At 41.8% G+C, this 16,275-nt stretch overlaps 1 protein-coding gene across 1 annotated transcript; it reads left to right on the plus strand.

Annotated features, from left to right (window-relative positions):
- Nucleotides 1-9,287: 9,287 nt before the first annotated feature.
- On the plus strand, nt 9,288-15,353 carry LOC113758195. Its single transcript, XM_027301148.1, has 8 exons — nt 9,288-9,585; nt 9,652-10,790; nt 11,181-11,442; nt 11,875-12,504; nt 12,628-13,411; nt 13,565-13,692; nt 13,750-13,907; nt 15,222-15,353. Exons 1-8 carry the CDS (start codon nt 9,288-9,290, stop codon nt 15,351-15,353), a joined length of 3,531 nt encoding a protein of 1,176 aa, XP_027156949.1.
- Nucleotides 15,354-16,275: the final 922 nt, after the last annotated feature.

Consider the following 16,275-nt stretch of genomic DNA (forward strand, 5'->3'; position numbering starts at 1 on the left):
GCTATTATGCGTTATCTTCGACGGAGTCATTGGGAGTAAAGCCATGAGTTTTTCTTGGCTGGCTGTGAGCATTTTCAAACTGACCAAGAGACATGTGCACCGCATTATAATAATCATGACGTATGCAAGTATCATTCAATCTAAGAGGGCCAATATGTGGTGGCATTAGATTTGAGGTTTCGTACTCCAACTCTTGCTAGTATCATTGATGCGAGAGGCGGAAGCTACTTCGGATCTAGAGGAACACGATGAAGATTTGACGGAATTGAACCCGAACTTGGACCACTCAAGAACAGATTTAACGGTAGAGGACGCCACAATCAAGTATGTGTGCTTGATTGATAAGTCAAGAACAGCCTAGGATCAACTCTAGGATGTTCAACTTAGCTTTCACAAGCTAAGGGAATTTGCCACAAGGAATGGACGAAATTCTGGAAATTTTATTCAATACTCTCAAAAACTGAATGTAACATGCGGCTTGAGGCTATTAATAGCCGTAACTAAGACCTAATAAACTGGAAAAATAACAAGGAAAGTTCGGCCAGCCCCTTGGGCCTTCACTTGACCGAAAGCTAGCCCAACTAACTAAGGAAAGTTCGGCTTAGCGAGGGTACTTAACTGCGGCTCAGCCCACCGTTTGGAGCTTGGACACTTGCATCTTCAATTGTAAGCAGCATTTTAGTAGTCGTGCAAGGATATTCCAACTCAATCCCTTCAATGCTCGGTTTCTCTTGGTTTTGGATAGCACGTACCAAGGCTTGGAGGGACTCCTTGAATCTCTTAGCTCGTGCTCGTGTCACTGTGCCTTGGGGCACCTTCACAGGGTCTACTTGTACACTTTGGGCCTCGTGCTCCACCGCATCATTCCCCTCCTCTTGAAAAGGATTTGTCCTCAAATCTAGATGGGGATGTCGACAGTGCGTTTGGAGGTCAACCACGTTGGGAACAAATGAAAGGTCACGAGCCAAGTTAAATGCCGTTTGGTCAGTTTCATGAGGCCCTCAAACAAGGACATGCGCCAAGATAGGAAAAAGCTTGTGTAAGGCTCACGAAACTTCCAGGTAGCAATCCAAAGCTCTCTAATCAACCTTCGGCCATGGATTGTCTTATTGTCACGTGACATAAGTGGCAGCAATGAAGTGAAATGCACTCCATACGAATCGTATGAATTTGCACAAGTTGGGGTTGGTGAAGTAAGCTCGTGGTGACTAGCTTTTGGACATGTGAAGAAGCACGAACGTGCACCACTTGCAGCAGGGATAAGCACGAAATCGGGTTGCAAGTCTTTAGCCGTAGTTGGAAAATTGTGGACAGCGTTACAACCTATGAAAACAAAATAACCTTCAACTTGGAGCAATTCAGAAATCGGGTAAAGGACTAATGGGATATTATTAGCTAGATGGTAAGAAGGTGTAGAACGAGATTTAAATGAGAAAACTCCCTTTGACACTTCGATATTCCTTCCACCAATTGATTCAACTTGAGATTCCAGTGCTAGTCCTTGACACATAGGTAAAGAACAAGAAGTAGATTCTGGAATTTCTTTTTTAAGATGAGCTCGAACGAACCCTCCAATGGTGCGGACAGATTTGAATGGACATTGTTCCATGAATTGATACCAAAGAGATTTAGTTCCTAGAAGACCAACTCCATGGAAACTCGCAAAGTGTCCAAGTGACTTCGGGATGGAACATGCCATGATCAACTCTACTTGACTTTGTGTAACTTGAACAAAAGAAGAGGTACTAAACAAAACACATGTTAGCCGGTTAGCAAACAAAATGGTCACACTTTCAGCCTTTGTAAACACGGCCAACTCCTCCTTTTTACTCTTCACTAAGGCCAAATTATTCTTGTCTTTTTCCACTCCATTCTTCTCGGACCATTGCTCACGCATTGTACATGAGGTTTGATTTTCATTGTCTAGCTCATGTTCATGGCTCAGTTGTAACTCATTCATATTTGGCTCTTCAATCAACGAGGGACTAGGATGAATTTTCCCTTTATTACCACCGGTTGGCACATGGTTAAGTTGCTCCAGGTGTGAATCTAGCACTTGGCTAAGTCTTTCCATCATATCATCAATCAATGCTTCAGTCCGACGTTCGAATTTATCCATTGATTCACGAAGCTTTGACTCAATTCGAAAATTCTCGAGCCCTTCGTCTTGATTGTCAAGACACTTCTTAGATGAACCTTGTTTGCTTGAAGTTGACCTTGATTTAGATGCTCTACGCAAACTGCTTTGCTCCTTCTCATACTCATCACAATCTTGTTTATACCTTTCATACACACACAAAGCACGGTGGCGTTGCATCTCCTCCCGGAGTGAATGATACCCACATTGTGAACTGGATTGCATGGGGCTAAAGTACTTGGAGGTACTTCGCTTGGGACCTCTCCTCTTGAAAGGTTCGGTCTCCATGAATTCTTGATTGTATGAGCAAGATGCAACTCTAGTGGCCATGACTATGTGACCTGCAAAACGGTTAGTAGTGCAAAGGAATTTTCCTCCCACACATGGCTTACAATTGTAGTTTGATGTCCATGGTTTGTTCACCAACTTCACTAGACATATTTAGTCCACCTGCAAAATAAATAAACAAAAACGAGTTCCTTGCTCTCTTTTTTTTTTTTTTTTAAATACGATGTATAGGTCACTCACACTCGTATTTCACTCAAGTGTATCACTCTCTAATAATCTTACCAAGCAATTCCTTGGCTTGCTAGTTGCTTGGTTGAACAAACTAGGTGTTACCGCAGTATACGTTCTTGACTAGTCAACAAGTGACACACAAGCTAGTAGAAATAAATGGAGGTGTATGACTGACGACCTAGACACGACTCAAGACTCAGAATATAGCTGGACAATAACTAACGACTCAAAAGAAAGTAAGACAATTAACTTGAATGCTGAAATTTTGAAAATCCTAGAAAACTCTACCCGAAACCCAATTTTCTGGAATTTGTTGAGCTGCTGGTCCGTGGTCTTTTTGGTATGGGTTTTGGAGTATTTTGGGTGGCCTTAGGCTACTCAAATAATGGGCAATCTACTACCTAAAACTCAGCCCAATCGGGTGTCACAATTGCTCCAACGGTTTTAGGAAAATTCAAGAATTCAAGATTCGGAAATTGGAAAGTTTGATCTGATTTGGACACTTGGGGTTGCCAAGGATTGGAAACCTTGGAGTTTGGTCAGATTTGGGAGTCCCAAGTGGTCCAAATTCGAAATTTTGGGGCTGGTCAGATTTGGAAGTCAGATTTTGCACCAAATTTGGTAAACTTGTAGGCTGTCAAGAATTGGATGTTGTTCAGATTTGGAAGTCCAAGTTTGAATCAGATTTGGTGGCTTGAAGGCTGACCAAGACTAGGGCTGTTGGCTGTCAAGAATTGGATGTTGTTCAGATTTGGAAGTCCAAGTTTGAATCAGATTTGGTGGCTTGAAGGCTGACCAAGACTAGGGCTGTTCAGATTTGAAAGTCCAAGTTTGAATCAGATTTGGTAAAACTTGAAGGCTGGTCAAGAATTGGAAACCAGAGCCGTCTTTCTTGAAATTTTTTTTTGACTTCTGTTGGGGTGTTTTCACACAATAGCCAGCTAGTTTAGACCACAATTTCACAGCAATTAACGTAAACAACTTGGACAGATTTGGTTTCAAGATCAAAGTTCCATGAAAACAAGAACACGGTTGAAGGTTTATTTCAGGTTTCAAGACTGCCAAGATTAACCTCTTTGATCCAAGAAGCTCAAGACTTCCCCAATAAGGTTTTGATGTTCGAGTTTTGCAAAGCAACAACACAAAGGTTCAATAAACAAGTGCAAACAGATTCGGCATCCCAGCAAATTAATTCCAGCAACGACTCAAGGAAATGACAATAAGGTATGCAATACAACAGATTTTTTTTTTTTGGGATTTAAACAGAACATAAACACAAGGCAAAACTGGACAGAAATTTTCGGACAACAACTAAACAACAAAGACAGATTTCTGACAAGGAAACAACAAAGACAGATTTCTGACAAGGAAACAACAAAGACAGATTTCGGACTTGACAAACCCGAGCACTTGAGCTACGAATTTAGAAGACTAAAATAGATCTAAAAACGATAAAAAGGGATATTCGTGATACCTCTAACTAGCTCTGATGCCAGCTGATACGAGACGCGGAAGCTACTTCGGATCTAGAGGAACACGATGAAGATTTGACGGAGTTGAACCCGAACTTGGACCACTCAAGAACAGATTTAACGGTAGAGGACGCCACAATCAAGTATGTGTGCTTGATTGATAAGTCAAGAACAGCCTAGGATCAACTCTAGGATGTTCAACTTAGCTTTCACAAGCTAAGGGAATTTGCCACAAGGAATGGACGAAATTCTGGAAATTTTATTCAATACTCTCAAAAACTGAATGTAACATGCGGCTTGAGGCTATTAATAGCCGTAACTAAGACCTAATAAACTGGAAAAATAACAAGGAAAGTTCGGCCAGCCCCTTGGGCCTTCACTTGACCGAAAGCTAGCCCAACTAACTAAGGAAAGTTCGGCTCAGCGAGGGTACTTAACTGCGGCTCAGCCCACCGTTTGGAGCTTGGACACTTGCATCTTCAATTGTAAGCAGCATTTTAGTAGTCGTGCAAGGATATTCCAACTCAATCCCTTCAATGCTCGGTTTCTCTTGGTTTTGGATAGCACGTACCAAGGCTTGGAGGGACTCCTTGAATCTCTTAGCTCGTGCTCGTGTCACTGTGCCTTGGGGCACCTTCACAGGGTCTACTTGTACACTTTGGGCCTCGTGCTCCACCGCATCAATCATTCATTTCCATCCAGATTTGAGGACAAATCCTTCTCAAGTGGAGGGGACTGATGTGTGCACGGATGGCGGCCTTGACTCAAGGCTTCCATAGGAACATTGAAGGCTTGGAAGTTGCTAATCAAGGCATCTACACATTGATCCAAGTCAAGGAAGCATCAAGCGCGGCCTTAGCTACTTGGGCCGAGCACTAGGAATGTTAGCATTGTTAGTCGTATGAGTTGTTAGTTGGTTTTGATCATTATCGAGTCATTAGTTGTTAGTTGGTTTGTTAGTCGTGTTTTAATTAATAGTTTATTGGTTATTGGAGTCAAACAATCGGCCCACTCATGTTCAAGAGTGGATCGAGCTCCTTTTCTAGTTTAGGTTGGTGGGCCGCCAATCCTTGACCACAAAGGTTTCTAGCCTATAAAAAGGCGCCTTTTGTACCAGCAAAGGTTAGACACTTTTGATAATAAAATTTCAATTTGTTCTCTTACAATTTCGAGAGTACATTCCTACTTGCTTGGCAAGGGTTATTTGATCAATCACGCGTGACGTCCTTGGTTGTTCATCCGGCCTATCTACTTGAGTAACCACCTCAATTGGAGTCGCCGTTCTACCGCCTTGAATCGAGTTGAGTCGTCCCTCTTGGTTCTAGGTTCCGTAATCCAAACGGTTGAGTATCCCTCTAGGTCCTTGGGCAATCGTGCTACGTGTCTCGGAACGAGTTGACCGAGGAACGTATCAGTTGGCTTCAGAGCTGGTTGAGGTATCAAGTCGTTATATCCTCGTACTTGTTCTTGTCTAGTTCGTTTTAGGGTTCCTATTTTTCCGCTGTCTAGTTTGTTTGTTGCATCGCTAGTTGTTTCTTCGTTGTTCACAAATCTGTCCGAAGTTGTTTTGCCATTGGCGTCGTCAATTTCTGTCCGTTTTGTGTTCAATCATTGTGTTTTGCAATTGGGCCGTAGTTGGATTTTACTTATGTGTCAAATCTGTCCGAGTTTATTCCCTTGTTGCGCCGAATTTCTGTCCGTGTTGGTACCCTGTCGCGAGTCGTCAATATTCTGTCCGTTCTTGTGTTGGTTCGTTGTCTTGAATCTCCCCATAATTGTGTCCACAAATCTGTCCAAGTGCGTCTTCTAGTTCCGTCCATAGTGCCTTGAAATTCTGTCTTGTGTTCCATCGTTGGCTTGTCTATTGCTGTCCATAATTTCTGGTATCATTGTTTTGAGTTAGCCAACTTGTTTACTTGGTTTTTCAAATCTGAATTGTGGTGAAACTTGTTGGTATTTGTGAATCTTGAGAGAACCTACAAGAATCTTGAGTTTCTCGACCACAATCTTGAAATTCTTGAAGTTCTTGATAACTTCCTTGAAAGTTCTTGAAGGATCTTGAAGTTCTTGAAGATTCCTTGTGCGTGTGAATTGGCTGAACCAAATCCGGAAAATAGTCCAATCGGCCAAGCTTGTGTTGTGTTGTTCGTATAAGTCAAAAAAAAAAAAAAGAAACGAAAAACAAGAAAGAAAGTCCGAAGTTTATTGCCAAAATCAATCACGGATTACATCTTGTATCCAAGACTACAAAAAGGAAAAAAAAATTTCAAAAGTTTCGGTCCACTACTACTTCTTGAAGTTCTTGAACCTCTTGATTCTTGGAAATTTGTTTCGTCCGTCTAGCGAACAATTTCTTGTACTCTCGAGCATTGGTGAAAGGCTTTCTTGGAGTCTTTGCTTCTATCTAGGGAATATCTTGGGTAACCCATTGGGGGGGAGCCTGAGGAGGGTTGATTGCGTCACGTTGTTGAGATTCCATCTAGTTGCTATTGTCTTGAACAAACATCCGAAACTGCCTTCCTTGGGTGTGTTTGAACAGAAAATCCGAGCTTGACCTTGTGCTTGCAAGTTAAGGCTAACATGGGTGGGTCTTTAATAGCCTACCTTCCAACCGTACAAAAGGTTTCCAACCGAATTGTTCTTTCGGGAGTTGGAAGTGACAAAGTGTGCAGTCTCATCATTGATGGTAGTAGTTGCACCAATGTAGCAAGTTTGCCCATGGTAGAGAGCTTGGGACTTCCAACGACTAGACATCCACACCCGTACCGACTACAATGGCTAAGCGAAGATGGTGAAGTACGTGTCTACAAACAGGTACGTCTTCCTTTCTGATACGAACCAAGAGACACCATTGCGAACTATTCGAGTTCCCCTAGGACCCGTAACTCGAGCACGAGCTAAGAAGATGAGGGAGGAACTCCAAGGACTTGTTCATGAGATACAAGGCCAAGAACCCAAGGTCATTGAGGGACTTGAGCATGAAGGAATGAAAGCCATCCATGTAGTGCACGTCAAAGAGAACCATGTGTGACCCTTCTCTAGTCACATTTGTTGTTTTAATTAAGTCATTGTAATAAGGGCTTAATGGTCCATAGCATTGCTTATTTACCTAAGCGATGACCTCATAAGGTTATTTACCTAAGCGATGACCTCATAAGGTTGTTTACCTAAGGGATGACCTCATAAGGTTTGGTCAAGCCCACAATTCTTAGTCTTATGGAAATAGTCAAGCCTACAATTGTTAGTCTTAGTCAAGACCACAACTCTAGACTAGTTCCACATTTAGTTGTTCATCTCTATGTAAGGCTATAATTGCCCACACTTCCAATGGATTTAGGCATTCAATCAATAAATCAGATTTTGAGAGTTTTCTTGGTTTCTCCAAGGCTTCTTGAATACCTTAGAATTTCTCTAGGTGTTCGTGACTTATCAATCTAGAATCGCACTAGGTTGTGGCGTCTTCTACCATTATACCAAGGTTCGTTAACCACGTGATTAACGGGTTGAGGTCATCCGCTCCAAACTTGGTGTCCTCTTGTCGATCCTGAAACTAATCTTTTACGGGTTTCGTCACAAGGTTGGCGACGTTCGTATCAGTTGGTAATCAGAGCTAGTTAAGAGGTATCACGTTATATCCCTTTATTTATTTCCTTTCGAGTCAAGTTGTCCAAAATTCTGTTTTCATGTTCTAAGTTTGCTATCCGCAATTTCCAGATTTGTTACTTCGTGTTCTTGCGTTATTTTTCCAGATTTGTTACGTCATAAACTTGTGTCTAGTTGTTGTTAATTGCTGTGGTTAGTCTTGTTTGGTCCAGCCTTTTCTTTTGTGTCTTATTCTTGATTCTTTGTTTGAGTCTTGTTTCTATCCTGTTATATCCATTCAATTCCAGTCTTTTTGTTCTATTTGATCATTCGAGGTTACTGTTCATCCGAAAAAAAAATCAGTTTGTAGCAAGGGTTTTAGAGTCCTATCTAGTTATTACCTTGTGTTCTTGTTTACATACAAAAAAAAAATATATAAAAAAAAATATAGCTGGCTAACCTTACAAAAATTCCTGGAAATCTGTCTTGATCAAAACTTGGGTTTCTTGAAGTTCCTGATTGTTTAAAACCACAATCTTGAAGTTCTTGGAACTTTAGTTGGGATTCTTGAAGCCAACCAAAATCTGTCTTGATCAAATCGTGAAATCTTGGATTGTTTGGGGAGGAAATCATCTTCAATTTTGTGTTTCTTGAATTCTGGAAATTAACATCTTGAATTCTTGAAAGAATCTTGAAGTTTCTGGGTTTTGGGAACCAAATCTTGGTAAACAACAAGGCTGCAAAATTTCAGCTGCCAAAATCCTTGTCTTCACTACAACAATCTTCTTTCTTGACTAAGAACATTTTAGCCACGAAATTTGACTCTTCTTGGCTGATTAGAAAACAAAAACAAAGGAAGAAGAAGAATATTCAGCCTATTCAAGTCAAATTTCCCAACCTATTCAAGTCAAATTTTCCAACCTGTTCAAAGTCAAATTTTCCACCCTTGTTCCCAAAAACAACCAAATCAGTTCCAATCTTGAACTTGACCTTAGAATTTATGGGAACCAGCAAATAGGAAGACTAATCCTTGTTTCCAAAGGATTAAGGAAGAAAAGTCAGCCTTGGGTTTCCAAAACAGTCCTACCGCAACACAAATTCATCTTCCATTCGGATTCCATCTTTGCAACCATTGGGGAATTTCTGTCCAATCATTAATTCTGAAAATTTTTGTGCATCATTAGGTCAGTTTTAAGTGTCATTCTGAATCCTCTAAGTGTCCATTTACCTACCAAAACACTGACCAGAAATGCAGCAACCAGCAGCTCAAAATTCCAGTTTTGGGTAGAGTTTTGTCTAGGATCCTTAAAATTCAACTCTGAGTCATTCATTGAGTCGTGGTCAGTCTCTTCATCTTTTGTTTTTTTTCGTTCAAAGTGCTACAATCTTGTGACCCTGGTTGGTAAGTCGATCCACACTAGAAGGAGTTCTAACTTCTTCGAGGAGTTGACCGAGGAGCCTTGAAAATACCTTGGTGAGTTCATTAGAGTGTTCAAACACGAGAGCGAGAGTAAACACGTGAGGAAGTGTGCGAGATAAACTTTGCTTCTTTCCATTATTATTTTTTTTACCCTACCATGGCTAACGAGGGGGGAGCAAGCTCCCAAGCTTTTGATCTTAAACTTTTCACAGAAGCAATCAAAGGCGAATTGGGACGCATGATGGACCAAAAACTTGAACTAATGCATCAACGCATTGACAGCTTAGAGTTGTCTCATGGAAGCTCCAAAGGCAGCCGTGGAAAGGCTTATGCACATGAGTCTACCGACTCTAACTCAGACAACAACTATGAGCATAAGCAAAGTAGGTCCAAGCGTGAAGCTAGGCCTTCAAATGACCACATTCCGGGCATAAAGATGAAAATTCCGCCTTTCCAAGGACGATCAGACCCCGATGCCTACTTAGAGTGGGAGAAGCGGATTGAACTTGTCTTCGATTGCAATACTTACTCGGAGGAGCAAAAGGTCAAGTTGGCCGTGGTCGAATTCACCGACTACGCCGTTGTGTGGTGGGATCAACTCTCTACTAGTCGAAGGAGGAGTCGTGAACCTACCATACAAACTTGGACGGAGCTAAGACGACTAATGAGGAAGCGTTTCGTACCAAGTCACTACTACTGTGACTTGTACCAAAAGCTTCAAACCCTCAACCAAGGAGCACGAAGTGTCGAGGACTATCACAAGGAAATGGAAATACTCATGCTACGGGCAGACATCATGGAGGATCGAGAAGCAACAATGGCACGCTTCTTGAACGGATTAAGGCCCGAAATTGCTGATCAAGTGGAGTTACACCACTATGTGGAACTTGGGGACTTGGTGGAGAAGGCCATCAAGATTGAAAGGAGGATTAAGAGGAAGGATTCAACTCGGAGTTACTCCAACTTTTCACCCTCTTATCCCCGAACTACACCACCAAAGAAAGAGGATAAAGGGCCGAGTAATTCCATCCCTTCAAGACCGAGGCCGGATACGACTAAGTGGGAGTCTAAAGCAACACCAAAGACTGCCATTGAGTTGAGCTTGGGGCGAAATCGAGATACTAGATGCTTCAAATGCCAAGGCCGAGGGCATATTGCTAGCCAATGCCCGAACCAACGCACTATGATCATCTTACCCAATGGTGAGTTTCTCACTGATGATGAAGATGAGAAGGAGGAGTTGCCATCCCTTGAGGAAGAAGAGGAAGAAGAGGAAGCATTGCCCATCGATGAACGAGTTGGACTCGTTGTCAGACGAGCCTTAGCAACCCAAGTGAAAGCCGCTGACCATGCACAAAGGGAGAACATTTTCTACACCCGTTGCTATATCAAAGGCAAGGTATGTAGTTTGATCATAGATGGAGGTAGTTGTGCTAATGTTGCTAGTGCCTTGATGGTGGAGAAACTAGCACTACCCACTCTACGACATCCAACACCGTATCGTTTGCAATGGTTGAACGATAGCGGGGATGTTCGTGTGACCAAGCAAGTCCAAGTACCTTTCCGAATTGGAAAGTATGAGGACGTGGTGTTATGCGACGTGGTCCCTATGCAAGCATGTCACATACTATTGGGGAGACCATGGCAATTCGACAAGGGAGTTACATTCGATGGCATTACTAATAAATACTCTTTCAAGCAAGGCGAGAAGAGGATTGTGCTTGTGCCACTCACTCCTATTCAAGTTCGTGAAGATCAAGAAAGCTTGATCAAGGAAAGTGAGCTCGAGAATGAGAAGAAAAAAATAGAAAAAGCCGAGAGCTCAACAGAAAATGATAAGGCCGAGAAAATTGAGAGGAAAAAAACATATGGTGAGCCGGCCAAAATTGAAAAGAGAGAGAAAAGGCAAAATCTATTGATAAAAGCCAATGCAGTAAGAAAAGTTTTGAGTGTTAATACACCCATCTTTGTACTTTTGTGCAAAGAGGTGTTGGTTGTTACAAGTGATCTTACTAACACTCTACCATCTAGTATTGTCTCTCTTTTGCAGGATTATGAGGATGTCTTTCCCGATGAGATTCCAAATGGACTACCACCAATAAGGGGAATTGAGCATCAAATTGACTTGGTTCCAGGTGCCCCACTTCCTAACAGACCAGCCTACAAAATGGGTCCAGATGAGACAAAGGAGCTCCAACGCCAAATCGAAGAGCTTCTAACAAAGGGATGGGCACGAGAAAGCTTGAGCCCATGTGCGGTTCCCGTCATCTTGGTGCCTAAAAAGGATGGAAGTTGGCGAATGTGCACTGACTGTAGGGCCGTTAATGCAATAACGGTAAAATATCGTCACCCTATTCCTAGACTTGATGATATGTTAGATGAGCTATATGGTGCTGTGATTTTCACTAAAATTGATCTAAAAAGCGGTTATCATCAAATTAGGATGAAAGAGGGGGATGAATGGAAAACAGCCTTTAAAACCAAACATGGCTTGTACGAGTGGTTAGTTATGCCATTTGGACTAACTAATGCACCTAGTACGTTCATGAGATTGATGAACCATGTACTTCGTCCATTCCTTGGAAAATTTGTAGTTGTATATTTTGACGATATCCTGATTTATAGTAGGAGCTTAGATGAGCATGTTGAACATGTGAAGCTTGTTCTTGATGTACTTCGAAGGGAAAAGCTCTATGCTAACCTTAAGAAGTGCTCCTTTTGTACTGATCAACTTGTCTTCCTAGGCTTTGTTGTGAGTAAACAGGGAATCAAAGTGGACGAGGAGAAGGTTAAAGCAATTCGAGAATGGCCTACTCCAAGCACGGTGGGTGAGGTACGCAGCTTCCATGGTCTTGCTAGTTTTTATAGACGATTTGTTAAAGATTTTAGTACCATTGCTGCACCTCTAACTGCTGTAATTAAGAAAAATGAGCCATTTGTGTGGAGAGATGCTCAAGTACGTGCTTTCCAAATGCTTAAACATCAACTCACACATGCACCACTACTTGCATTACCATGCTTTGACAAGATGTTTGAAATAGAGTGTGATGCATCTGGGGTGGGTATTGGAGCTGTCCTAATGCAAGAGGGCAAACCAATTGCATACTTTAGTGAAAAACTCAATGGGGCAGTTTTGAACTATTCCACTTATGATAAGGAGTTGTACTCCTTAATCCGTGCTTTAGAAACTTGGCAACATTACTTGAGACCAAGGGAATTTGTCATACACATTGACCATGAGTCGCTTAAGCACATTAAGTCACAATACAAGTTGAATAAGCGTCATGTTAGGTGGATTGCATTTATTGAAACCTTCCCTTATGTGATTAAGTACAAAGTGGGGAAAACTAATGTTGTTGCTGATGCATTATCACGTCGGTACTCTTTGCTTACTCAACTTGATGCAAGGTTGTTAGGATTTGAATTAGTTAAAGAGTTATACACCAATGACCCAGATTTCTCAGGTATTTATGACTCTTGTGGTTCAGCAACTCAAGGTAAATTCTACATCCTTGATGGATTTCTTTTCTACCTCAATCGACTATGTATACCTAACTGCTCTATTCGCTCTTTACTTGTTAGGGAAGCACATGGAGGTGGCTTGATGGGACACTTTGGCGTGGCTAAAACCTTAGCTATCCTTCAAGAGCACTTCCATTGGCCAAGGATGAAACGAGATGTGGAGCGAATGGTGGCTAAATGCATTACTTGCCACAAAGCTAAGTCTAAACTTCAACCCTATGGCCTTTATAGTCCTTTACCTGTACCTAAGGAACCTTGGACCGACATTTCCATGGATTTTGTTTTAGGGTTGCCTAGGTCAAAGAGGGGAAATGATAGCATCTTTGTTATTGTTGACAGATTTTCAAAAATGGCACATTTTATACCATGTCACAAAACAGATGATGCATCGCACATTGCTGATTTATTTTTCAAAGAAATCATTAGATTGCATGGCATGCCTAGGACAATTGTCTCTGATAGGGATGTCAAATTTTTGAGTTACTTTTGGAAAACTTTGTGGGGAAAATTGGGTACCAAATTGCTATTTTCTACTACTAGTCACCCACAAACTGATGGCCAAACTGAGGTTGTCAATCGTACACTATCTACACTCTTGCGTGCCATCATTAGAAAAAACATTAGAACATGGGAAGAGTGTTTACCCCATGTTGAGTTTGCATACAATCGTACGGTGCATAGTTCTACTCATTTTTCACCATTTGAAATAGTCTATGGTTTTAACCCTTTAACACCACTAGACTTATCACCTTTACCTACTTCTGAGCACATTAACATGGATGGTGCTAAACGAGCAGATTTTGTCAAGAAATTACACCAGCAGGTACGCCTAAACATTGAGCGAAGGATGGACCAAGTTGCTCAACGGGTTAACAAGGGACGCCAACGCGTTGTGTTTGAACCTGGTGACTGGGTGTGGTTACATCTACGCAAGGAAAGGTTCCCAGTCCAAAGGCGCAATAAATTACTTCCCAGAGGAGATAGGCCATTCCAAGTCATCAAGCGCATCAATGACAATGCTTACAAACTGGACCTACCCGGTGAGTACAATGTGAGCGCTACATTCAATGTCTCTGATCTATCTCCTTTTCTTGCAGACGATGAAGCTGATTTGAGGACAAATCCTTTTGAAGAGGAGGGGGATGATACGAACCAAGAGACACCATTGCGAACTATTCGAGTTCCCCTAGGACCCGTAACTCGAGCACGAGCTAAGAAGATGAGGGAGGAACTCCAAGGACTTGTTCATGAGATACAAGGCCAAGAAATTATCCCCAAGGTCATTGAGGGACTTGAGCATGAAGGAATGAAAGCCATCCATGTAGTGCACGTCAAAGAGAACCATGTGTGACCCTTCTCTAGTCACATTTGCTGTTTTAATTAAGTCATTGTAATAAGGGCTTAATGGTCCATAGCATTGCTTATTTACCTAAGCGATGACCTCATAAGGTTATTTACCTAAGCGATGACCTCATAAGGTTGTTTACCTAAGGGATGACCTCATAAGGTTTGGTCAAGCCCACAATTCTTAGTCTTATGGAAATAGTCAAGCCTACAATTGTTAGTCTTAGTCAAGACCACAACTCTAGACTAGTTCCACATTTAGTTGTTCATCTCTATGTAAGGCTATAAATAGCCCACACTTCCAATGGATTTAGGCATTCAATCAATAAATCAGATTTTGAGAGTTTTCTTGGTTTCTCCAAGGCTTCTTGAATACCTTAGAATTTCTCTAGGTGTTCGTGACTTATCAATCTAGAATCGCACTAGGTTGTGGCGTCTTCTACCATTATACCAAGGTTCGTTAACCACGTGATTAACGGGTTGAGGTCATCCGCTCCAAACTTGGTGTCCTCTGTTTTCTCGACCCTGACACTCTCTCTCGTCACAAGCGTTGGGCGACGTCGTATTCACTTTCTCCATTGCAACCACCCATTGACGAAGTTGTTTGTGATGTTGTCCCATGGCCATGCTACCATGTTAATTTTAGGAAGACCCTGGCAATTTGATAAGCATGTCACTTTTGATGGTTTAGACTCTAATAAGTAACACTCTCTTGCACAATGCGAACGAGAATGTGACTTAGACCGACAAAAGAGGAAACAAAAGACGGCCGAATCTGGAAATTGCTCCACTTACACAAATGAGCATTCGGCCAAGGGTCATACACTGATTAAATCAAGCACTAGGAGCAAAACATGATAAATCAAGGCTAAGGAAGTAGGAAAGTGTGAATTCTGATCAGCCTTATTACTCATGATTTTGCAAACACATGTACTCTTGAATGTTTGATGAACTCGTATAGGCATTGCCTTCGGAGTAGTTGCTTTGTCGAGGTTAACAAGGAGAGAATGAGTTGATCATTGGCATGCTCCAATCCCTAACTCCATGTGAATATCAGAAATCTCATGAAGTTTGCCTCTTAAGTGTTGTATGCCTTTACGATCCCATTTTGGTATTTAACTTCACCCATGGAGTCTGTTTTGCTTTTGGGAGGAGTAATGGAAGTTTCAATGGGGTTCTTGCCGCACTTGAATACTTGTCCTATGCTCTTACCCTTTTGCAACAGGTGTTCCATAGTGATGATCAGTCTAATGCAGTGAACGTGTTTCAAAGTGGTTCTTTCATTATATCAGTTGCATTTGGAGGATCAAAAAGATGTAAACCGAAGCTATATGCAGTTATCTTCGAGAGTCATTGAGTAAAGCCATGAGTTTTTTCTTGGCTGGCTGTGAGCATTTCAAACTGACCAAGAAGACATGGCACCGCATATAATAATCATACGTATGCAAGTATCATTCAATCTAGAGGGCCAATATGTGTTGCCATTAATTGAGGTTTCGTACTCCAACTCTGCTAGTATCATTCATTTCCATTCCAGATTGAGGGACAAACCTTCTCAAGTGGAGGGACTGATGATGTGCACGGCGATGGCGGGCCTTGACTCAGGGTTCCCATAGGAACATTGAAGGTTGAAGTGCTAATCAAGGATCTACACATTATCCAAGTCAAGGAAGCATCAAGCGCCGGCCTTAGCTTACTTGGGCGCAGCACTAGGAATGTTTAGCCCATTGTTATAGTATGAGTTGTTAGTTGGTTCTTTGATCATTATCGAGTCATTAGTTTTAAGTTGGTTTGTTAGTTCGTGTTTTAATTTAATAGGTTTATTGATTGGTTATTGGAGTCAAACAATCGGCCCACTCATGTTCAAGAGTGGATCGAGCTCCTTTATCAGTTTAGGTTGTGGGCCGCCAATCCTTGACCACAAAGGTTTCTAGCTATAAAAAGCGCCTTTTGTACCAGCAAAGGTTAGACACTTTTGATGAATAAAAAAAATTTCAATTTGTTCTTCTTACAATTTCGAGAGTACATTCCTACTTGCTTGGCAAGGGTTATTTGAGCAATTCTACGCGTGACGTCCTTGGTTGTTCCATTCCGGCCTATTCTACTTGAAGTAACACCTCAATTGGAGCGCCGTTCTACCGCTTGAATCGAGTTGAGTCGTCCCTCTTGGTTCTAGTTCCGTAATCCAAACGGTAGTATCCCTCTAGGTCCTGGGCAAATCGTGCTAGTGTCGCGGAACGAGTTGACGAGAACGATATCAAGTTGGCTTCAAGAGCTGG

Source organism: Coffea eugenioides, unplaced genomic scaffold (genome assembly GCF_003713205.1).
Source record: "Coffea eugenioides isolate CCC68of unplaced genomic scaffold, Ceug_1.0 ScVebR1_377;HRSCAF=1046, whole genome shotgun sequence".
Classification (NCBI taxonomy): domain Eukaryota; kingdom Viridiplantae; phylum Streptophyta; class Magnoliopsida; order Gentianales; family Rubiaceae; genus Coffea; species Coffea eugenioides.